Genomic DNA, 24,503 nt, shown 5'->3' on the forward strand with positions numbered 1-24,503 from the left:
CCACTAATTTCTTTGGTGCAAATTTAAGAAAAATTTAATTTTATAAGGGTCATCAAAGTAAGCCAAATGGATAGTAAAATTTAGTACCAAAATATAACTAAAACTCGAGCTGGTGTTCAAAATTGAATGACCATTTTAGAGTTCAATAGGTGCTCAATCTCCGTCGCGGAATAATACTACCAATCAAATCATACAACAATTCTTAGGAATATTTTTCAAAACAAGCAACCACAATTTCCGTGGGGAAAAAATTTAGTAATGAAAATTATAGAAGTTACCCTCTCAACCCGGTCCTAAGTTAATTTGAGACAAACGATCGGATCTTCAAACTTCATTTGATTGCGATATTGAATTCCCCATTAATTTTCACCACACCCTAATCAACCCTGTACTGCATTATTTAAAACAAAACGTACCAGCTATGCCCATTCCCACCTCCATCCCCAATCCCACAGTTAGCCCTCCCACCCCATTGCAACTGGCATTGAAGTGACTTGGGGATGGGTGTTGGTGGTTTTTAGGGTCGTAATTGAGAGATCCAATGGACCCTTGAACATCGTCATCATCCTCATCCTCTTCATAGATGGTGGCCTCCGCGGAACCTACCAAAGACAACCGTGAATACGAAATTGGGCACGAACTGCTTTTATGAATTAAAACTTTGACTTCATTCCTATATATTAATTGCGCACAAGTATTAATACTTTTACTGTAATTGTAATTTTACATGTTTGAGTGACAAAAAACAAGGGGTGACATCTTACAATTGATTAGTAGAGATTTTGAATCCAAACAAAATTAGCCAAGCTGATGTTTCAGACCTAATTGACCTCTGGGAATTAACCCAGGTTGAGGTCCCAGACGGAAAGTCGATATGTCCAGACCCAGATGAAGGCACGGCGGGGCTGTCGTGCGTTCAAATTTAAATAGTCTGCAAACAAGGAAAAACGCAGGGAAATCTGGACCTGAACGCAGGAAAGTCTAGTGAACGCACGAAAGTCTGATCATGAACGCAGGAAAGTCGGATCATGAACGCAGGAAAGTCTGGACAGGAACGCACGAGAGTCTGGTGAACGCACGAAAATCTGCTCATGAACGCATGAAAGTCTGGACTTGAACGCACGAAAATCTGGTGAACGCACGAGAGTCTTGACATGAACGCACAAGCATCTGGTGAACGCTGTGAAGTCTGATCATGAACGCACGAAAGTCGGAGTGAACGCACGAAAGTCTGGTCAACGCACGAAATCCTGATCATGAACGCACGAAAGTCTGATCATGAACGCACGAAAATCTGGTGAACGCACAAAAGTCTGGGCATGAACGCACGAAAATTTAGCGAACGCATGAAAGTCTGGACATGAACGCACGAAAGTCTGGTGAACGCACCAAAGTCTTGGCAAGAACGCACGAAAGTCTGGTGAACGCATGAAAGTCTGATCGTGATCGCACGAAAGTCTGGTGAACGCACGAAAGTCTGATCATGAACGCACGAAAGTCTGGTGAACGCACGAAAGTCTGGTGAACGCATGAAAGTCTGATCATGAACGCACGAAAGTCTGGTGAACGCACGAAAGTCTGGTGAACGCACGAAAGTCGGGGCAAGAACGCACGAAAGTCTGGTGAACGCACGAAAGTCTGATCATGAACGCACGAAAGTCTGGTGAACGCACGAAAGTCTGATCATGAACGCACGGAAGTCTGGTGAACGCATGAAAGTCTGATCATGAACGCACGAAAGTCTGGTGAACGCACGAAAGTCTGATCATGAACGCACGAAAGTCTTGTGAACGCACGAAAGTCTGATCATGAACGCACGAAAGTCTGGTGAACGCATGAAAGTCTGATCATGAACGCACGAAAGTCTGGTGAACGCACGAAAGTCTGATCATGAACGCACGAAAGTCTGGTGAACGCACGAAAGTATGATCATGAACGCACGAAAGTCTGGTGAACGCACGAAAGTCTGGTGAACGCACGAAAGTCTGATCATGAACGCACGAAAGTCTGGTGAACGCACGAAAGTCTGATAATGAACGCACGAAAGTCTGGTGAACGCACGAAAGTCTGATCATGAACGCACGAAAGTCTGGTGAACGCACGAAAGTCTGATCATGAACGCACGAAAGTCTGGTGAATGCACGAAAGTCTGATCATGAACGCACGAAAGTCTGGTGAACGCACGAAAGTCTGGTGAACGCACGAAAGTCTGATCATGAACGCACGAAAGTCTGGTGAACGCACGAAAGTCTGATCATGAACGCACGGAAGTCTGGTGAACGCATGAAAGTCTGATCATGAACGCACGAAAGTCTGGTGAACGCACGAAAGTCTGATCATGAACGCACGAAAGTCTGGTGAACGCATGAAAGTCTGATCATGAACGCACGAATGTCTGGTGAACGCACGAAAGTCTGATCATGAACGCACGAAAGTCTGGTGAACGCATGAAAGTCTGATCATGAACGCACGAAAGTCTGATGAACGCACGAAAGTCTGATCATGAACGCACGAAAGTCTGGTGAACGCACGAAAGTCTGGTGAACGCATGAAAGTCTGGACATGAACGCACGCAAGTCTGGTGAACGCACCAAAGTCTTGGCAAGAACGCACAAAAGTCTGGTGAACGCATGAAAGTCTGATAGTGATCGCACGAAAGTCTGGTGAACGCACGAATGTCTGATCATGAACGCACGAAAGTCTGGTGAACGCACGAAAGTCTGGTGAACGCATGAAAGTCTGATCATGAACGCACGAAAGTCTGGTGAACGCACGAAAGTCTGGTGAACGCACGAAAGTCTGATCATGAACGCAGGAAAGTCGGATCATGAACGCAGGAAAGTCTGGACAGGAACGCACGAGAGTCTGGTGAACGCACGAAAATCTGCTCATGAACGCATGAAAGTCTGGACTTGAACGCACGAAAATCTGGTGAACGCACGAGAGTCTTGACATGAACGCACAAGCATCTGGTGAACGCTGTGAAGTCTGATCATGAACGCACGAAAGTCGGAGTGAACGCACGAAAGTCTGGTCAACGCACGAAATCCTGATCATGAACGCACGAAAGTCTGATCATGAACGCACGAAAATCTGGTGAACGCACAAAAGTCTGGGCATGAACGCACGAAAATTTAGCGAACGCATGAAAGTCTGGACATGAACGCACGAAAGTCTGGTGAACGCACCAAAGTCTTGGCAAGAACGCACGAAAGTCTGGTGAACGCATGAAAGTCTGATCGTGATCGCACGAAAGTCTGGTGAACGCACGAAAGTCTGATCATGAACGCACGAAAGTCTGGTGAACGCACGAAAGTCTGGTGAACGCATGAAAGTCTGATCATGAACGCACGAAAGTCTGGTGAACGCACGAAAGTCTGGTGAACGCACGAAAGTCGGGGCAAGAACGCACGAAAGTCTGGTGAACGCACGAAAGTCTGATCATGAACGCACGAAAGTCTGGTGAACGCACGAAAGTCTGATCATGAACGCACGGAAGTCTGGTGAACGCATGAAAGTCTGATCATGAACGCACGAAAGTCTGGTGAACGCACGAAAGTCTGATCATGAACGCACGAAAGTCTGGTGAACGCACGAAAGTCTGATCATGAACGCACGAAAGTCTGGTGAACGCATGAAAGTCTGATCATGAACGCACGAAAGTCTGGTGAACGCACGAAAGTCTGATCATGAACGCACGAAAGTCTGGTGAACGCACGAAAGTATGATCATGAACGCACGAAAGTCTGGTGAACGCACGAAAGTCTGGTGAACGCACGAAAGTCTGATCATGAACGCACGAAAGTCTGGTGAACGCACGAAAGTCTGATAATGAACGCACGAAAGTCTGGTGAACGCACGAAAGTCTGATCATGAACGCACGAAAGTCTGGTGAACGCACGAAAGTCTGATCATGAACGCACGAAAGTCTGGTGAATGCACGAAAGTCTGATCATGAACGCACGAAAGTCTGGTGAACGCACGAAAGTCTGGTGAACGCACGAAAGTCTGATCATGAACGCACGAAAGTCTGGTGAACGCACGAAAGTCTGATCATGAACGCACGGAAGTCTGGTGAACGCATGAAAGTCTGATCATGAACGCACGAAAGTCTGGTGAACGCACGAAAGTCTGATCATGAACGCACGAAAGTCTGGTGAACGCATGAAAGTCTGATCATGAACGCACGAATGTCTGGTGAACGCACGAAAGTCTGATCATGAACGCACGAAAGTCTGGTGAACGCATGAAAGTCTGATCATGAACGCACGAAAGTCTGATGAACGCACGAAAGTCTGATCATGAACGCACGAAAGTCTGGTGAACGCACGAAAGTCTGGTGAACGCATGAAAGTCTGGACATGAACGCACGCAAGTCTGGTGAACGCACCAAAGTCTTGGCAAGAACGCACAAAAGTCTGGTGAACGCATGAAAGTCTGATAGTGATCGCACGAAAGTCTGGTGAACGCACGAATGTCTGATCATGAACGCACGAAAGTCTGGTGAACGCACGAAAGTCTGGTGAACGCATGAAAGTCTGATCATGAACGCACGAAAGTCTGGTGAACGCACGAAAGTCTGGTGAACGCACGAAAGTCGGGGCAAGAACGCATGAAAGTGTGATCGTGATCGCACGAAAGTGTGGTGAACGCACGAAAGTCTGATCATGAACGCACGAAAGTCTGGTGAACGCACGAAAGTCTGGTGAACGCACGAAAGTCTGATCATGAACGCACGAAAGTCTGGTGAACGCACGAAAGTCTGATCATGAACGCACGGAAGTCTGGTGAACGCATGAAAGTCTGATCATGAACGCACGAAAGTCTGGTGAACGCACGAAAGTCTGATCATGAACGCACGAAAGTCTGGTGAACGCATGAAAGTCTGATCATGAACGCACGAATGTCTGGTGAACGCACGAAAGTCTGATCATGAACGCACGAAAGTCTGGTGAACGCATGAAAGTCTGATCATGAACGCACGAAAGTCTGATGAACGCACGAAAGTCTGATCATGAACGCACGAAAGTCTGGTGAACGCACGAAAGTCTGGTGAACGCATGAAAGTCTGGACATGAACGCACGCAAGTCTGGTGAACGCACCAAAGTCTTGGCAAGAACGCACAAAAGTCTGGTGAACGCATGAAAGTCTGATAGTGATCGCACGAAAGTCTGGTGAACGCACGAATGTCTGATCATGAACGCACGAAAGTCTGGTGAACGCACGAAAGTCTGGTGAACGCATGAAAGTCTGATCATGAACGCACGAAAGTCTGGTGAACGCACGAAAGTCTGGTGAACGCACGAAAGTCGGGGCAAGAACGCATGAAAGTGTGATCGTGATCGCACGAAAGTGTGGTGAACGCACGAAAGTCTGATCATGAACGCACGAAAGTCTGGTGAACGCACGAAAGTCTGGTGAACGCATGAAAGTCTGATCATGAACGCACGAAAGTCTGGTGAACGCACGAAAGTCTGGTGAACGCACGAAAGTCGGGGCAAGAACGCACGAAAGTCTGGTGAACGCACGAAAGTCTGATCATGAACGCACGAAAGTCTGGTGAACGCACGAAAGTCTGATCATGAACGCACGGAAGTCTGGTGAACGCATGAAAGTCTGATCATGAACGCACGAAAGTCTGGTGAACGCACGAAAGTCTGATCATGAACGCAAGAAAGTCTGGTGAACGCACGAAAGTCTGATCATGAACGCACGAAAGTCTGGTGAACGCATGAAAGTCTGATCATGACCGCACGAAAGTCTGGTGAACGCACGAAATTCTGATCATGAACGCACGAAAGTCTGGTGAACGCACGAAAGTCTGATCATGAACGCACGAAAGTCTGGTGAACGCACGAAAGTCTGATCATGAACGCACGAAAGTCTGGTGAATGCACGAAAGTCTGATCATGAACGCACGAAAGTCTGGTGAACGCACGAAAGTCTGGTGAACGCATGAAAGTCTGATCATGAACGCACGAAAGTCTGGTGAACGCACGAAAGTCTGGTGAACGCACGAAAGTCGGGGCAAGAACGCACGAAAGTCTGGTGAACGCACGAAAGTCTGATCATGAACGCACGAAAGTCTGGTGAACGCACGAAAGTCTGATCATGAACGCACGGAAGTCTGGTGAACGCATGAAAGTCTGATCATGAACGCACGAAAGTCTGGTGAACGCACGAAAGTCTGATCATGAACGCAAGAAAGTCTGGTGAACGCACGAAAGTCTGATCATGAACGCACGAAAGTCTGGTGAACGCATGAAAGTCTGATCATGACCGCACGAAAGTCTGGTGAACGCACGAAATTCTGATCATGAACGCACGAAAGTCTGGTGAACGCACGAAAGTCTGATCATGAACGCACGAAAGTCTGGTGAACGCACGAAAGTCTGGTGAACGCACGAAAGTCTGATCATGAACGCATGAAAGTCTGGTGAACGCACGAAAGTCTGATCATGAACGCACGAAAGTCTGGTGAACGCACGAAAGTCTGATCATGAACGCACGAAAGTCTGGTGAACGCACGAAAGTCTGATCATGAACGCACGAAAGTCTGGTGAACGCACGAAATTCTGATCATGAACGCACGAAAGTCTGGTGAACGCACGAAAGTCTGATCATGAACGCACGAAAGTCTGGTGAACGCATGAAAGTCTGATCATGAACGCACGAAAGTCTGGTGAACGCACGAAAGTCTGGTGAACGCACGAAAGTCTGGTGAACGCACGAAAGTCTTATCATGAACGCACGAAAGTCTGGTGAACGCACGAAAGTCTGATCATGAACGCACGAAAGTCTGGTGAACGCACGAAAGTCTGATCATGAACGCACGAAAGTCTGGTGAACGCATGAAAGTCTGATCATGAACGCACGAAAGTCTGATGAACGCACGAAAGTCTGATCATGAACGCACGAAAGTCTGGTGAACGCACGAAAGTCTGGTGAACGCACGAAAGTCTGATCATGAACGCACGAAAGTCTGGTGAACGCACGAAAGTCTGATCATGAACGCACGAAAGTCTGGTGAACGCACGAAAGTCTGATCATGAACGCACGAAAGTCTGGTGAACGCACGAAAGTCTGATCATGAACGCACGAAAGTCTGGTGAACGCATGAAAGTCTGATCATGAACACACAAAAGTCGGTCATTAACGCACGAAAGTCGGATGGACGCACGAAAGTTTGGAGCTAGGCACTTTCCGTCTGGAATGATCTGGACAGAGAAACTTGCAGTCTGGGACCTCAACCTGGGAATTCTATCAAATATATAGATCATTTCTGCCTGACAGCAGAGCCTTAATATGTGCCTAAATTATTCCACGTTGAAAGGCAGGGTATCTCCAAATTTCAACAGATCTGACGGACCTAATTTTTAATAATTTTGGAATAAATATTATTGCTCTATCTATTCGTTTCTTTAATGTTCCGGTCATTTAAATCCCATTCCTGTAAGAGAATTTCTCTCATTTTTTAAATTGATTTGAATGGAAAATTTCGAGCTTTGACATAACTAATATCTTTCTAACTTAGTTTTTGTAGAAAAATAACTAACAAACAAAGTTTCACCTTTAACTACTCCTGCCAAACGAGTGGATCCAAAATTAGCAGCAGACAGCATACTTTGAAGATTAGGGGCAACTGTGATATCAGTTGGGGGGACCCCATAAGCAGATACGACAATGGGGGGCTTAATACTCTCCAGAGTAGACTTGAGCTCATCTGGATCACACAAATCCTCTTCTTCCTCCTCCTGGTTATGATGGAGGTGTTGTTGGTTTGATGTGTTTTGGTTGTCATTATCAGTGCAACAGACTACAGTTGTAGTCACTGTTGGGTTTGCAGTTGATGTTAGTTTTTGGATGAAGGCTCCGCTTGCCGAGTTACCTCAATAAGAAATCAAGTTATTGCTTTAAACTTGCATTTCAGGGTTTTCCAATCAAATTTAAAGGTACACAAGTGCCTTAATATATTAATAACTTGGATATTCAAGGTCATGGTTTTGACTATGAAACTTGACTTCGCTCACCAGATACAGCCTGCAATAAACAACAGTTAACTGCCTTGAGGGAAAAACTTTGAGAGAGCTTTCTGTTTGACTCACCCAAGGAGTGGGCAGATCAAGCTCATGAAAACAACAAAATCGAGAAAATAGCAATTACAGCTCAAAAATTTTCAAATACATTCAAAAGCAGACGAGAGCGCGTAGAAAGATGAATGAAGATAGCTACATGGGGCGGGTGATTAACTGTTTAATATATTAAATGTGAACTTTGATTTTGTAAATCACAGCACGTTGTCGAGGAGGACCAAGATCAAATTAAACTTCGCTAACGAAAAACCAAAAGAGCAGCTCAACTCATTTGAGGTGTTCCTCAGCTAAAATGTTGAGTTGATTTATTACAGCCATTTACCCGATAAATTTGTTTCCGCAACAGATGTGTTTCTGAGAGATATTTTTACCAGCAGTACTACATTTTTAAATCACCTAATCCTTGATTCTTGTCGCAAAACAATTACACAAACGAGCAAATGCATTTTGAGAAAAACATTTGGACAAAATCTGCCTCATTTATTAAAGACAAGAGAGATGTGTCATTTAAAATAAAAACTCTATATATCCATATCAAAAACTTAATACTTAGGTGATATGATTAGTTAAAACTTCTTCTCAAAAAAATTTCCAGATGCTTGCTTTTAACAAATGACCCTTGTTGACATTTATTATTATTCACTCAGAGGCCAATATTCATGTGAGAAGAAGTTTCTTGAGGCATTTATATCTCTTCAAAAATTCCGAACACTTGTCCCAAAAACTACCAAAAATCAGTGGAAACTCTCAATTTTTATCTTGTTAAATTTACGCACTATGCGTAATGAAGCATTATTGGTGATCCATAATTTACTTCTTAAAGTGCCTTTCTGTAAGTGTTTCTGTAAATCAACTTGATGATCACCAAAACAACTTAACTTTAAGCTGTTAAAGAGAAAACTAACCATGATCTTCTCATCCCCTTTTTTGTGGAACACAAATTCATAAGTTAAAGACATTTTCTACAAATTAGAAAGGCAATATCTCTTACAAGCTTTAACGAAGCCAACGGTAGTTTCATATTGCTGTTATTGAAACCATTACAGAGACTTGCGAACAATGAAATTTAAAAATTTTTGTTTCTCACACAGTAGCTTTTACAGTAATTTTGACTGTTTTTTAAATCTAATAATACAATACTGGAATTTAGTCTTTGCAAACTTATAGGTATTTTCTGTTGATTCTGAGTTTTCTTAATTCGAATTGAAGTTTGAATTGTTAGAAAAACGCAAGCGAAATTTCAACTTGGAATTATTTTGATACTTGTTAAATCGGCAAGGCTGAACAATTATTTATTGGGACTAATTGAGTATCAATTAGTTCAACGGTAATCCTTAGTGTAGCGGATAATACAATTCACAAAATCCAACTGCAAAAAAACTTAACATGCGGGCAGATTTTAGACCACTGAAGCAAACTGGGTGGTACCACGTTTTCCTTGTCATTGATAGGAGAGCAGGAGTTACACCAGTAATGTTGTATTACATTTAGCGTCATAACTGGCTTTCAGGTCCATAAATGCTGCCTCGGACTTTTAATTATTGTCTATGATCTGTAGCACCAGGTTGAACAAATCTTTTCGTTATTGTCTCATATAAATACTCATCTGATTTTTTAAATTACAATCCGACGATCAAGGAAAACAAAAGACAATAAAAATTACTTGTCAATATGTTGAGCTTGTTACCTGCATTGTCCTCTGCTGGTTGGAGGCGACTTCTCATCCGAGGGGTCTGGACAATTGAGGAGAGATCTGGAATTGCCTCTGCTTCTGACTCTTCGTGCGGCTTTAACGCCAGCGCGATGAATACTAGGGTGAAACTGGACCCACCTGAAGTTTGGATTAATCATAAAATTCAGGCGTGACCGGTATTATAGTTGTATAATAGATGACAAATTTCGTTAAATTTATTGTGACTGTTTGTGCGTAGTGGTCGAGGTCTTGGTGTGCGATATTGATCAGACAATAAGTAACGCATAGGATTTTGTGAGACACGTGAAAAACCCTGAAACTGAACCCTTGGAAAATTCGACATTTTAAATTTATTGTGTCATTGTTTATTTTGGAGTGAATTGAATTGAGTGTACCTGATATGACGGATGCTCCGACCCATCCGACCTGTCTCTGTAACCAGTATAGGATGAGAGGGGTGCTCATTATGGCCACTGGCTGTCCACAGAGTGCGAATCCCATTGCAACAGAGAGCGTCTCACTGTACTTGTAGTGGTAGTTGAGAAGAATTATGGCATTGTAGTGCAGGAAGATCGTACCTATTCCTAAACACATGTGGACCAAGTCAATCCAGTCCATATCAACATAGCCATATAGCCACATATGAAATGCTAGTCACGAGCCCGTTATACCCTTTTAGTATTCTTATTTTGCACACTAAGAATTAACAATTAGGTTCTTATTTTTGATAGAATAGAATAGTTAATTCAATTGGATAGTATTGGACAACATTTCAATCATCACATCCAGTTACAATCCAATTAGGACACAAAATGAGCATAATTGCTCTTCAAGTCTGTGCCCATATACGCAAAAAATTAATAACCCAAATAAATTGATGTCATCTTGCTGAAGCGTATTAAAAGTTAGTAATAGAGGGCAAAAACATCCCTATTATCTTTAATGTAAAGCTCACTTATTTTTGATATATGTGCTTTCACTTGCTGAAAACTAAAGTTTTGAAAGTTTTCGGGTAATAAATTCAGTTGTTTTAGCCAATTATATGTTTTCTTCAACAAGTTAGCTAATGACTTTTTGTTTTTTGTAGTTTTCGAAATTGGTGGGGGAAATAGGCCTCTTAAACTCCATCTCGTTTGTTTTTTAATGACTGCTAGACTTTGAGGAATTATGTATTGTAGCGGAGATTCGGACCTTATTTGTTTAAAAAGTTCTTTGACAAGTTCAATCACGTAAAGTTCGTATACAGTATATATCTTGTTGTCAATTAGTGTAAGACCTAAGGATTCATATTTTTTCCTGAAAAAAATTGCTCGAATGATTTTTCGCTGTACCCTATCAATTTTTTCTAAATTCTGTTTGCTTGTGTTCCCATAGACTAATAGACCATAAGTTATGACCGATTTGGCAAAAGAGTCATAAAACATTAGAAGACACCTTCTTGGATAAAAATGTCGTACCCGATACATTAGTCCGCAAAACTTGTTAAGTTTTTTAACAACAAAATCAACATGATCACGGAATGTTAAGTTCTTATCAATGTAGATTCCTAAATACTTACAAGATGTGTTGTAATCTAGAGCATTATCCTTGAGTTTTACTTTTTCTTTTGTGGGTTTACCGAAATTTATAGCTTCACTTTTGACATAATTAATTGTTAATTTGTTAGTATTAAACCAGTTGGAAACTCTTTCAACATCCATTTGTAGAGGCGAATTATTGTCATTACTGGCATTAACAACAGTAGTATCATCTGCGAACATTACTAAAGTGCTTTCATTACAAACTGCGGGGAGATCATTGATATACAAAATGAACAAAAAAGGGCCCAGAACAGAGCCCTGAGGTACGCCACAAACTATTTGCTTTTCTGTCGTTTTTTTGCATCCTGCACTTACAAACTGGGTGCGCCCAGTTAAATAATTCTTTAATAGCTCCAAAATTGGACCTCTGAATCCATATCTTTCTATTTTTAGTAACAAAATTTTATGATCTATTGTATCAAAAGCTTTGCTTAAGTCAATAAAACTAGCTTGCCCAGTTGATTTGTTGGCAATAACATTTCGAATATACTCCGTTATGGTGGCAACTGCATGCACACATGACATTTTAGATCTAAAGCCAAACTGATTGTTCGCTAGCAAATTATTTTTTACACAAAATTTCATCATCCTCTTAAGTAAGATCTTCTCCAGAATTTTGCTTATTGTACTCAGTAAACTGATAGGTCTGTAATTACCAGGGTCAGTCTTGTTTCCTTTTTTATATAAGGGTATTACTTTGGTTATTTTTAATGAATCTGGGAAAATACGCTCTAGCAAACAATAATTAATGGCTCTTGCAAGATGACATTCAATAATGGGAGAACAACACTTCAAAATTTCGTTTGAGATTCCATCATGACCAGTACTTTTCTTGTTCTTCATTTTCCTCAAGATTTTTGTAACCTCTGATTCATTTGTTTGATGAAGTACCATCGTTTTTTCATTATTGCGTATATTGCAACTGCTTTTTTCGTTATTAAATTTTGCAGATAATTTTGGTCCAATTGAAACAAAGTAATCGTTCAAGTCATCAAGATTTGGTAAGTCGATGGTATTGTCCTTTCTTTTACAAGTTTTTAGTGTCCTATAAATAATTTTTGGGCTTGGATTTTTTCCAAGTTTTTTGAAGTTATCGTCTCTTTTTCCATTTCTTATCAAGTTAGTTACCTTGTTCCGTATTTGTTTATATCTAGTTTGGTTTTCAATAGTAGGCTCTGCTATCCATTTTTGAAACATTTTGTCTCTCTTTACAATGGCATTTTTGATTTCATTTGTAATCCAGCTTGCAGATTTAGGAGAATCAGATGTTTCGAACACCTTTTCAGGCGCAAATTTGTTTAAACTTTCAATAATTTTCTTGATCATTGTACTCATGTAATCATTAGCATTCAAATTCTCAGGAATTTTTTTGATATTCTGGTCTAAGACGAAAAGAAAATTCAGCGCTTTGTCATTTTTGATTGATTTCAAATTTCGCATGAGTACCGATGACTGAATGCTTTTAATTTTAAAGCTTGATACAAAAAATTCAGCAGTTAATATAAAATGATCGCTTATTGTCGTCCCTAGCGTTTTAGTTTTTATGTTTGTTTCTGTGATTATATGATCAATACAGCTCTTTGAATTTTTGGTTACCCTTGTGGGCATTGAGTTTTGTACTTGAAAATCAAATGATCTTAAAAGATTCTCATAATTTTTGGTACTTTTTTCTCTCTTTAATATATCTATGTTAAAATCACCAAAGATTAAACTTTACTTTTTTGAAAACTTCAAACAATGTAAAATGGTTTCCAGCTTTGGTTGAAAATCAGTTAACTTCAAAGACGGAGGTCTATAAATCACGCAAAAATTATGCAAACATTTCTCGTCGTATTTCACTTGTAAAATTAAGCATTCAATTTCTGTGTTAGTATCCTGTATTGTATATTGAAGATTATCTCTAATGTAAAAGGCTACTCCACCAGATCGTCTCTTAGCGTTGTTTCTGGGTTTCGACACTATTGTCTGATAACCTGGTAGATCATAGTCGTCAGGCTGGTCACTATCTTTTAACCATGTCTCAGTTAAAGCAATAACATCAGGTTTTTGATCTAATGTATCAAGGAAAACTACTAGTTCAGCATGATGGAATCTCAAAGACTGAATGTTTAAACCCAAAAAAGTTCGGCTTTTGTTTTTAGTATGACAATCAATGATGTATGAAGACTAAATCGGATTCTCTTCACTGCTCTGATTACTCGAGAAGTTATTGCATTCATCGTTCAAGTTTGTACTTTTTTTGGACGGCGGAGACTCTTTTTCAACCAATAAATTGAATACTTTTTCAGTCAAACAGCATAACCTGTCCAGCTTGTCAAATTGTTTTGTGCCACAATGCTTTTGAAAACTTCCTTGAGGTGGTTGAAAAGCCACCTGCCGACTTCTTTTCAATGGTGTTTTCTTATTTACATAAGGTTCTTGTGCCAACATCTCTACTGTTTCCATACCCCATTCGTTTTCAGTATTACCATTAGTTCCCACAAGGTAATCAACTTGATGCCGACTGTCAACTGGATACCAAGTTGTATCGTTTTCTGAGAACTTAACGCGTACTTGGTTTTTGTTCGTGGTTGTAAGAAGATTTTTTTCTTTTCTGCAATAGTTGTACAAGTCTCTATCACTTTCCGCTAGACGCTCGTTTATGTGGATTTTTGCCCCAGAAACCGGATCAAAAAAAGAATTGCGATTAAACCATACCGAATCGCGCTGATGATTATAAAGAAATTTTACAATTATGGATTTTCTTTTACCTTTCCCAGGTAGGTAATGGCAGGCCGCAATATCATGAGTTTCAATTGGAATTTGTACTGACCTGATTAACTCCACAATTTTGTGTACCGGGTACTCACCACCGTTCTCTACCCCATGAAAAGTCAAACACATAAAAGATGAATAACGTTCCAATTTAGTAACTCTCTTTGAAAGCTCCTCCTTTTCGGTCCTTAGTTGATCACATCCTCTACGCAGTTGGTTGATTTCTTCTTTTTGATAATTAATTTCTTTAATGAAATCCAGAAATAATGAACGCATTGAATTTGTATCGTTAAGATCAATTGAGTTTAGTTTCTCATACAGCGCCATAGTTAAGAATGCAGTTGAAATTTTATTACGTAATGCAGTGTAAAAGAAAGCGACTGTTTGCTAACTGCTCATTTCGTGCTCTGACTGCTCATTTCGTGCTCTAGATCTAATTTTTGTAAAATGTTTCAAAACGAGATTACAGGTTGCCAGTACTGCTAAACATGTCTAATAACTTCTATCAGATCTCAATAAATGCCGCAATGGAAGCCTTCCCCAATACTGAAGTTAAGTTATTGGATGCATTTTTTGCCATTTCTGTCCCGTCACTCTCTATATAGAAAAGTAGTTGAATTGGGCATTGCTGTCAAATATCGGGAGGACAAAAATTTCAGAACATACTGAATCTTGGTTCAAAATGCTCCTATTATCTGTGTAATTATGTTAGAATATAATTCATTTAATTTAATTTGATTGATTTTACTTCTCTTTGACAGTCAAGTGGTGTTTTTTCTATGGGTTTTTTTCCGAAAGCGGAAATACACCTTGATAAAATTGAAAGTTCCTTAAACTTTTTATTGCTTTTTTGATTTAGGGAAGGTTTGATTTCTGTTAATATAAGTTGTTATGTACTGCAAATTTTCTCACAAGAACATTTCTTCCAGAAAAAGTCTGTCAGTACTAAACGCGCTTCATGGTGAAATTCACTTCTTAATTTAGAATATCTCATAAGAGTGATTAACAATTTTGCTGATAATCAGTCACATTTTATTAAAAGATCTGTGGACGTCTCAATTGATTCATGGACGTCTCATGCAGCACATTTTGAACTCTCGGTATATTTGTCGATTTGTCCGATGGTGTGCTTAATTATTCCGATTATGAAACAATATTGCATTATCCCACAGAATCACCGAAAGTTTCCGAAGTTTTTAGGTCACCCATTTTTGTGGTGATTGCGACAGATTATTACCTTCTTTCAGCCAGAATGGAAGATGGAAGATGTTTTTTTTCTGGCGTAAATGGAAGATATCTTTTTCGGCCACATTGTAACAAATTCCTATAAATAAGCAATTGACCAAGACTAGCGTATACAATTGTACTTAATGCTAGCTCATTTATTTTATGTACTATTTCAATTTGATTTTTTTTGTTACCCTAGTGTTGTTCTAGTGTTCTATTTTTGAAAAATGTTAAAAGGTGGGTAATGTACGTCATCAATTGAAACTTGCAACCACCAATCCTCCTTAATTATATATAGCTGCAAGGTTGCCTAAATTGGCTTGATAAAATTAAGGAGCATTGGGTACGTTCTAAATTTCAATTTTTGACCCGCATATTTCATATTTTTTGGGGAAAAGGGTTCCGAGGGAAGGGAAGTGTACCTGCGCATATGGATGCAGGGTATACGAAGGGGAGGGAAGGGGATAGGGTGATGGAGATACGACCCAGAGTGACCAATAGCCCAGATGCCACTGTCACATTCCGGAGACCCAGTCTAGTTGTAAGTGGGGTCACCCAGTACGCTGAAACATCACACAACACTCAAACACTGTACATGTACACAATTACATAAACCTCAATTAACGAAAAATGATGCTTGACTCATAAATTGTTGAATGAAAGTACCTTCCTCGGAATGGTATAATCAAAGGGCCATTCCTTTTTGCAGTGCTTTTTTTAAGTAATATGGCACATTGTTTTGATGAGAAATAATCCTTCCGTTTTTTGAGAAATACTTCACATAAGTATAAACGATTACCGTTGGACGAATTGATCACGGACGACAGGCAAGGTGTTGTACTGCTGTATTTTGAGTAGGCTTAAGCTCAGACTCAGCCCCGTTAGTTAGAAACCAAACCTACATTAATTCAAAAATGGGCTTCACTCTTGGAATTTCTCCTTACTCAGCAGTTGCGGTGAACCGTCCACTTAGAGCCCACTAAAGCTCTAAGAAAGCTGCTCAGGTATGTGCTACCCCTTCAGAGGCATAAAACCACACAGCCAAAATGTGGAGTCTAGAATCTATCTCATTTCATATACAATAACGCGAACTAAAGCAGTTCAGCACATTTACAATTGTGACAAAAACTGGTTCTGAGTTTTCTTCCAGTTTTCATTGGTCATAATTGGATAAGAAGCAGAGAAAGTGTTATTGTTCCGTTGATACTCTTGAAAAAATCTAGTTAGCTATGCAGTCAATATTAAAACTTTGCTGTTTGTGTTAATCGTGTAGTTATCGTTAATCGTTTCATGGACGACTGAAGATAAAAAGTTTAAGGGTTAATCTGGGACTCACTGATTGCGAATGCGACGTGAAATACTGAGAGAGCGAGAGCAGACTGCCAGAGGTCAGCCGAGTACTTGTTGGCCACCGGGATTATCAAGATACTCTGCAGTGTCAACTGAAACAAACAAGCTAACAAACTACTTTTACAACAAATGCTTCTATCAAACATATTCCGATGTTTTTGTCTTGGGACCAAGATATCATTATGAGTCTTAATAGACTGTTACTAGAATGCTACGTTTCCAGGTTAAAAAAAATAAATATAGCAAGTCTTAGATGGTGCAATAGTTTAACAGTTAAACCTAGATCAGATGTCCGAATTAGCAGCGCTTCCATCACATTTTTTCTTATGGTATACTTTAATAAGAAGCCATCGTCTCCCCTCTCATTGGGTAAGATAAAAAGATCAGAGTTCGCTCCCTCTCATTGGGTGCAGAGATTCATTGATGGAAACAAACATGGTCTAAACCCCGCTCATTGGGTGAGTATTAATTGCTGTTGTTGCGATGTTGATTTAATTGTGGATACAAGAGAGGAAGCTATAAGAGACGAGCTGCAAGAGAGGGATACAAGAGAAAAGGAAAAATGACTTTTTATTTTTTTTGTTGCTCAAGTTTTTTAATCACGAAAGAAATTTTTTATGGAAAGAGAACTAAGAATTATTTTAAAAAAAACACGTAATAAAAACATAATCAGTCAGAAATTACCGTAGTTTTTACGCCTGATCAGTGTGAGGTCAAGCTTATTTTCAATTTGCGGTTATAATCTGTACAAGCGGGATACCAAAGCTTACCTTTGTTCAATCGAAACTAAACAATGATTATCACAAAATTATCATAAACAACGTAGAGAAACTATTTTCGCTTTTATTTCATTTTAGTTCATATGCTACACTGATATTGATCACACTTTGAGCTCAAATCTGAACAACGCAAATTGTTTTTTACGGTTCATGCAACGCTCAATAACCTCCCCTCTCATTGGTTGAGACCATAAAAACTTTTGGCATTCTATGCGGAACCATATGTATTCTCTCAATGGTCGACAATCAGTTGGATCTGTTGAAAAGGCTCCCTTGCGCTATCAAAAACTTTCGATTTTGCCCCTTCAATTACTATTTACGTCTTGTCTCTCGAGCAATGATTGATAGAGGCAAAAAAATCTCGTTTAAACACAAAACAACTCTGAGCTAAAACAACTGAAAAACCACAATGCAATTATAACGTTCCTTTGTTATGTTATGAAATTCGATTTTCAAATATATGGAACAATCAATTAATTAAACATTGTATCCTCTCGAAGACGTCTTGAAGCTTTTTGCGCTAAATTTGAAAACAATGAGTCTAAAACCAGACAAATGTATAGTTTACACACATTACTATGTCTCTTATATGTCTCTGTAGGTTACATTCAAAAATCTGATTTGACTTCTGTTGGTTCTGTTTTCCATTCATCTGATCTTGAAAGAATTCTAACAGGCCGTATTTCATCTGAAGACATCTCATTTGTAAATAAAAATGAAGAATTAATTGAAATTTCAACCGAGCAGCCCTTTTAAAGAAAAACCTCAGAAAAAACCTGATAACTCAGATTATGACAACTTGCTAGGCAAACGCAATTACAAAAAGCAAGTAAGCTATATCTTTCTATACGCCAAAAAGGTGCCTGATTATTTTTGGCACCCATTCCAGCTTTCAAGCTCAATTTATCTCCAAATGAACAACGCATTGCTCTTAAATACCCACTGAGTGTCAAAGTGTGCCACAACAAAAAAAGTCCGTTTTGTTAACCTGGAAAAATGGATTTAATGTAAGATCAAGTCGATTTCGGCCATGATTTGGTTGGTATGATCGCTCGCTATAATTGTATACGTGACAGAATGAACTCAGCCTGCTCAAATGCACTTATTTCATCTATCTACGATCAGGAGAGTTTACTCTCTGGCAAGAACTTTAGACCGGGCGATACGGCATATTCCTACATATATGGAATGCGAGTCAGCCAACAGCAATGATTTTTACCATTTCATCGTCACTTACCCTTGCAAGGAAGACTTATCGCAACAGGGGCGGGGAAACGTGGTTTGTCTTGTCAACTGTTGAAGACAAAAATACGATTAGTACGACCAGAAAGGTAGCGTGGTTGGAATTCTATTCATTTTCTGGCATTCGAGTCCTTTGGGAGATTTCAGAGACAATTCAAAAGGCCCTAACATAACAGCCCTTCTGGTTAATAACAAAAGAATTCAACATGCTGGGTCATCTCTAGTTTTCAGTGGACTGTATCAATCAGCTTCTATTACAGCTTTTTGTGGATCCTAGATTATGCTGATTTCGAGAGATGCGTGATTATAGGCAGATGTAGGAGGCGAGCAAGCCATTGAAACCTTGTCCTACCGTTAACAGTGGAGTCTTCTTCAAAAAATTTGTCACTCAATGATCAGGAGCGGCGAAAACTGATGAGAATTTGATGTCTGATTTTTTGCGATCGTTTGGGTTGCAAAGCAGTGGCGAGAAAATCTGGTTGCGAGAACAGGAGAAGAAATTCGAATGACTTTGCCGCTAAGGTAGAAGGAGTCTGTCCAACGAACTGATTGGATAAAATAAATGAGTGTTTAAGAACCAGGATTTCATTAATTTAAATCTTTGTGAGTAAAGCAAAATTGTTTTAGTTGATAGTGATCATTTTCCCCTAAAATAGTAAATACAATCTACTCTGGCTGAAAATCTACCTACTAATAAAATTTTAGATCTCAAATGAGTTAGACTCCAAAGAATTGGAAATTTTGATTTTTTTTTTCCTGGTAGACTCGTCTTTTCAAATTTGTTCACTCATTTTTCGGAGACAATGGAAACGGTCCGTCTCTTAACTCATTGTCAAACTATGGCAAATTTGTTGCAAAAACGATTCATTATTGATAACGAAAGCTTTCACAGATCTCATATATTTTTTTAAATGAGTTATATCTAACTTTTTGTTTTTTAAAAGCATCCAAATGAATTTTAAGTTTTACCCTAACTTAAAAAATCATTTATCTCAATGAAAAATTTTCCGATAAAAAAGGATATCAATTTTTTTGGTTTCTCCCATTTTTTGGAGAAACGGTAGTCTAATTTTAACTATAGAAGTCTGTAAAGTTAAGTTTCAGTCAGAGTTTATCTTCTTTAGAAGATAAGAAACGTGATATCTCAACTCTCTCTTTCTCCAATGAGTTTTTTCACTGCTTTAATTAAATAATTGATTAGAAAACCGTAAAAAGATTTTCAATACCACAAACACTTTCTCAACAAAGCAAATATTACAGACAACTCTTTCTAATTAACATTAATCATTATTAACCACAGTTATTATTTCGTTGGTGTTTTGCAAAATTTGGTAAGTAATAGCTCATTTATGATTTTATGAAAAATCGTTTTTGCTTAGATAAAAATAACAAAATTTTTAAACGAATAGCATTAATTATTATAACAAACAGTCAGTTATTAATTAAGACCTTAATTAGGACATTTTGTCGCAGAAACGATGAAATAAGAATAACAAATGCATTTACAGCCCTAATATTTTACTAATTTTTGAAATATATCTGAATCTTTGTTGTATACAAGCATCGAAATGACTTTTAAATGTACCCCCGGAGCGGCGACTTCTGAATAAACTTATATTATTGTAAACAGAAACGCCTACTTTTAAAGCCAGTTAATTTTCATCTAGAGCAAATAATTCTGATAAAAGTAACTCTCATTTTATTTTTGGATTCTTCCCACTATCAACCCAACGCAAAAATTTAGCCTCATTATGGTATTTTGAGGTTCTTGGGGGGGGGGGGGGGTGGCTCTTAGTTTTTGGGCCACTTTTTCGGGATTGGGAGCATTATTAGATGAATCAAATTTAATGATAAAAATAAATGGCAGTGATTGTATTCTTTTTCTAATTGTTCTGTGACTCTTTTTATTTAAAAAAAATTAAATTAAAAAAGAAAAATGTCAAATTCAATAGAAAAAAATTGCGAAAGATTTTTTGTAAAGAAACGGTATTCTAATGCGATTTATAGAACTCTGTTAACATTAATTGTTTACCCATTTTTTCTTCTGTAGATCTCATAACTTTTTTTACATTTCAACTCTCTTTCTCTCTCCAATAAGTTTTTTTTTCACAGATTTAATTATATAGTTGACCAGAAAACTGCCAACAGTCTTTCACTACCCCAAATAGGTTGTCAACTAAAAAGAAATTAAAGATAACTCTCTCTAAATATTAATTGTCATTATTAGTCACAGTTATTATTTCTTAGTTGTTTTTTGAATAGCATTTGCTCATTTTTGTGTTTATGGAAAACAACTTTGTTGAGATATTAACAACAAAAATTTCAAGCGAATAGCATTGGTCGAATTGCTCAAGGAGAACACCGGCGCGGTGTTGTCCTGTCTGATTGTAATAGGCTTAAGCTCAGCCCCAGTGATTTAAGGGGTAGAGAAAAAGAGAGAGAAACCAAACCTACATTAATTCAAAAATGGTCTTCCCGCTTGGAATTTCTCCTTACTCAGCAGCTGCGGTGAATCGTTCACTTAGGGCCTACTAAAGTTCTAAGAGAGCTGCTCAGTTACTTCTTGATTTTGGGTTTCGCCATCTTACCGCGTTTTGAAGACTGCTAGAATCTTGCAAAATCTTACAAGAGAAACATTCATCTTGAAATCTTGCAAATTATCTGAACGAGTTCAAAAATGATCTACACGTGACAAGGAGGACGTTGTGTATGCCCTTTCTCAATTCCAGTCAATTGCAATAATTACAGCCAATTTCAACCAATAAATGTGCAATTTTGTACTTTCTTAGCAAATTAAATTATAATGATTAAAAAGAAAGAACATATGTTTGTTTTTTCTCAAAAACAACCACTCGTCTTGCGAGATCTTGCAAGATAATCATCCGGTCTCATCATGGACGGATCGACAAGGCGAGTCCGGATGGAACGAAATCGTAGATCTTTTCCAAAAGATTTTTTGTTTTCCTTGTTGTTATTTTGTAGCAAGGTATTGAACTAATGAAAAGGATAAGTTAGTGGTAGAAATGTACCTGGAATCCGATTCCAAAGTACAGAATGGCGAATGTGGCGAGAGAGAGGATGACTCCGTGTCTCTTCTGCTCATCTGTGGCCAGCTGTCCTGCCTTGGCAGCTGCCGCATTCGCAAACCTCACTGGAGTCTTCATCACTTAATAAACACCACCACCCAAAATACTAGTCATTCGAGTGGGCAGGAGTTTAGATGGAAGCTATTGGAATATGATCAAAAGTAACGTGTCTTTTAAAAGTAACGCGAGTAATTCGTAACATTGAAGAAATACGGATCTAATTTGCCATTTTGTTCAATGGAACGAGATATAGGGCGCAAATTAAATATATAATTGATCTGAGCATTTAACTAAGTGTTATGACGTTTTGTCTCCCAGATGGATTTTTTCACGCTTGTTTTGTAATCTTTTATTCGACACTTATTACACGAATAAAAGGACAGATTAGACAAAAGGTGATTTTGTCAAATATGTTCGATAAACCAGTAGTTGGTGTTGAGAAGTCATAGTTGACGTCAACAGTGACAACTCCTAAGCACTGACTTGAATGAGGTCACAAAACCGATCAGTTCTACGACCTTCCTAGACTTCATAAAGATATGAGTGGGCGATGAGTAGCAAATATATAATTATAGCAGAATTTGATGCCTAGAATCAACTATGGAATGAGTATAGTTGTAATAACTGGAAAAGACTAAAGCTAACAGGAGATAATGTTGTCGCAGGAGGACTGAAAAGTAAATGGGAGATATTTCGTCAGAAAATGGTAAATCGCTAGAATGTGCAGACGGACCATAAGAGGGCGATAAGTGAATAAATTGCCCTCTAATGCACCAGGTGCTTTTGTGCATACAAGTCTGTTGTTTGGATGGAAACACGTCATATGTTGTGAGTGGTCAGGACTCCTTCGCACGTTTGAGTGTCCAGCTGATGTTTGGAGATTTGTTCATGCATGTCAGGAAGGGTAACGTGTGTATGTGGTTGTTTGCTAACCTGAAAAAAGGATAAGGCACTTGGAGTGTGTATTGATTGCATCTTGACTTATGGAAGCAACTGCGAAAGGAAGAGATTGCTTGTGTGTGTGTGTGTGTGTGTGTGTGTGTGTGTGTGTGTGTGTGTGTGTGTGAGAGAGAGAGAGAGAGAGAGAGAGAGAGAGAGAGAGAGAGATAGAGAGAGAGAGAGAGAGGAGTGGGAAATTGGGAAGTGTTAGGAAAGTAAAGGGTGGGTTGTTGTCACCTTCCGCATATCACAACAAGTGGACAAATAAGGAAGGCTTCTCAATAGAATTGTGACGACAACTGAAGGGAAGAGAGAGACAAAGTTGAAACAGAGAGAGAAGAAGGAGAGGGAGGAAAGGGGCAATAGGAGAAAGAGGAGAGGGAGGAGGAGGAGGAGGAGGAGGTGGGAACAAGTTGAAGTGAAGTGCCTTAGTTTAGGTGACCAATACCATCCGCACAACATAAACCCGAACTACTCTCCTACCCCACCCATCCCCCTATTATGTAGCCTCACTTCACCACCATCCCGACAGAGACCCCGAATCACGCCCTACCCCCCCCCCCCCCGTTGTAGCTTGACTTCTGTGTTCTGAGCTAAGAGAGTATAAGAGAAAGGTGTCCATCGAAGTGTACAAACATAATAACAACACACATTTTGCCTTTGCCCTTACCACTTACCATTTCTCTCTCTCTCTCTCTCTCTCTCTCTCTCTCTTAACTTATTTACTGCTAGTGGTGCCTGCAGAACTATAAGAAATGGGAAGGGATAGAACTGAAGTGAGAGGATAGTGATATTTATCATCTCGCATTCAAAGAAAGAGAGCGAAAAAGAAAGAAAAAGAGACATGTATGTGAAGAGAGTAGAATAGGAACGAATAGAGAAAGAGAGACAACAACAAGACACATCACTAGGCCAGTCATGAAGTCGTTCACAGAGTGAAAAGGTGAGCAGCAGTGAATAAAGTGTGATGAAATTTCACACATACAAGAGTCAATAGCCACAATAGTCAGCTATGTGAACAAAGGAGGGTAGCCCTATCCTAGCCTAAGTCTATAAACTAGTCAACACAACTCAACACATCCAACTTCACCAACATACCATAACATACCATCCAATGCCCTACAGTGTACCACGACTCCCCACCACCATTTAATCCAAGACTGTTCATTCTAAAAGCTATCTATTTCAGTCTGTGTATCCTCTTTCAGCCTAAAGTCATCTATTTCAGTCTGCAAGCACCCATTTCAGTCTAAGAAGAGGCAACCATTTCTGACTTGGAGAAACTATTTCAGTTTGTCAGAGGTAAACCTCATTGTTCTCTCTACTGTCGTTATACAATCAATCTGGCCGGTTGGCAATCAGGCATCATTTTTTTCATGAACGCTTTTGACTGCTCCAAATCACAGAGGGTTTGAATTTTAGATTTCTCGATTAATGTTAGCAGGATTAAGGACACGGTAGCGCAACAACCCCGATGAGTTAGGACGCGTTTTGGCAAGTTAGAGATTAAAGCTGTTTAAGCTCAAAAGATATTAGAGAGGAAAAGATAAATTAATTTTAGGGGATTCAAAAGAGAAGAGAAGAGAAGACTGAAGATTTCAACAAAGTCGGTCGTATTTATAGTCTCAAAAAAGTATAGAATTTACAGTTTAAATTTGTTAAAAGGATAACATATCAAAAATTATGCAATTTTGGGGCGTATGAGTGGGTGTCATTTCATAATTTCATACAAAAAATTGCTTAAGTTGTGATCGTTCAC

General features: G+C 39.2%; 1 protein-coding gene across 8 annotated transcripts in view; it reads right to left on the reverse strand.

The window, feature by feature from the left end:
- LOC142345788 (uncharacterized) overlaps nt 1-24,503 on the reverse strand; it is a 97,672-nt gene that overhangs the window by 30,363 nt on the left and 42,806 nt on the right. For all 8 annotated transcript variants that reach the window (XM_075398137.1, XM_075398140.1, XM_075398134.1 and 5 more), the window contains 7 exons: nt 21,749-22,738; nt 16,685-16,790; nt 15,771-15,911; nt 10,183-10,371; nt 9,782-9,925; nt 7,572-7,889; nt 417-602 (listed from right to left, as the gene is read on the reverse strand). In XM_075398137.1, coding sequence (XP_075254252.1) covers nt 417-602; nt 7,572-7,889; nt 9,782-9,925; nt 10,183-10,371; nt 15,771-15,911; nt 16,685-16,790; nt 21,749-21,883 — 1,219 coding nt within the window. In that variant the 5' untranslated portion in view covers nt 21,884-22,738. The remainder of the gene's footprint in view (nt 1-416; nt 603-7,571; nt 7,890-9,781; nt 9,926-10,182; nt 10,372-15,770; nt 15,912-16,684; nt 16,791-21,748; nt 22,739-24,503) is intronic.

The sequence above is a fragment of the Convolutriloba macropyga genome, chromosome 9 (assembly GCF_964194025.1).
Source record: "Convolutriloba macropyga chromosome 9, txConMacr16.3, whole genome shotgun sequence".
NCBI lineage: Eukaryota > Metazoa > Xenacoelomorpha > Acoela > Convolutidae > Convolutriloba > Convolutriloba macropyga.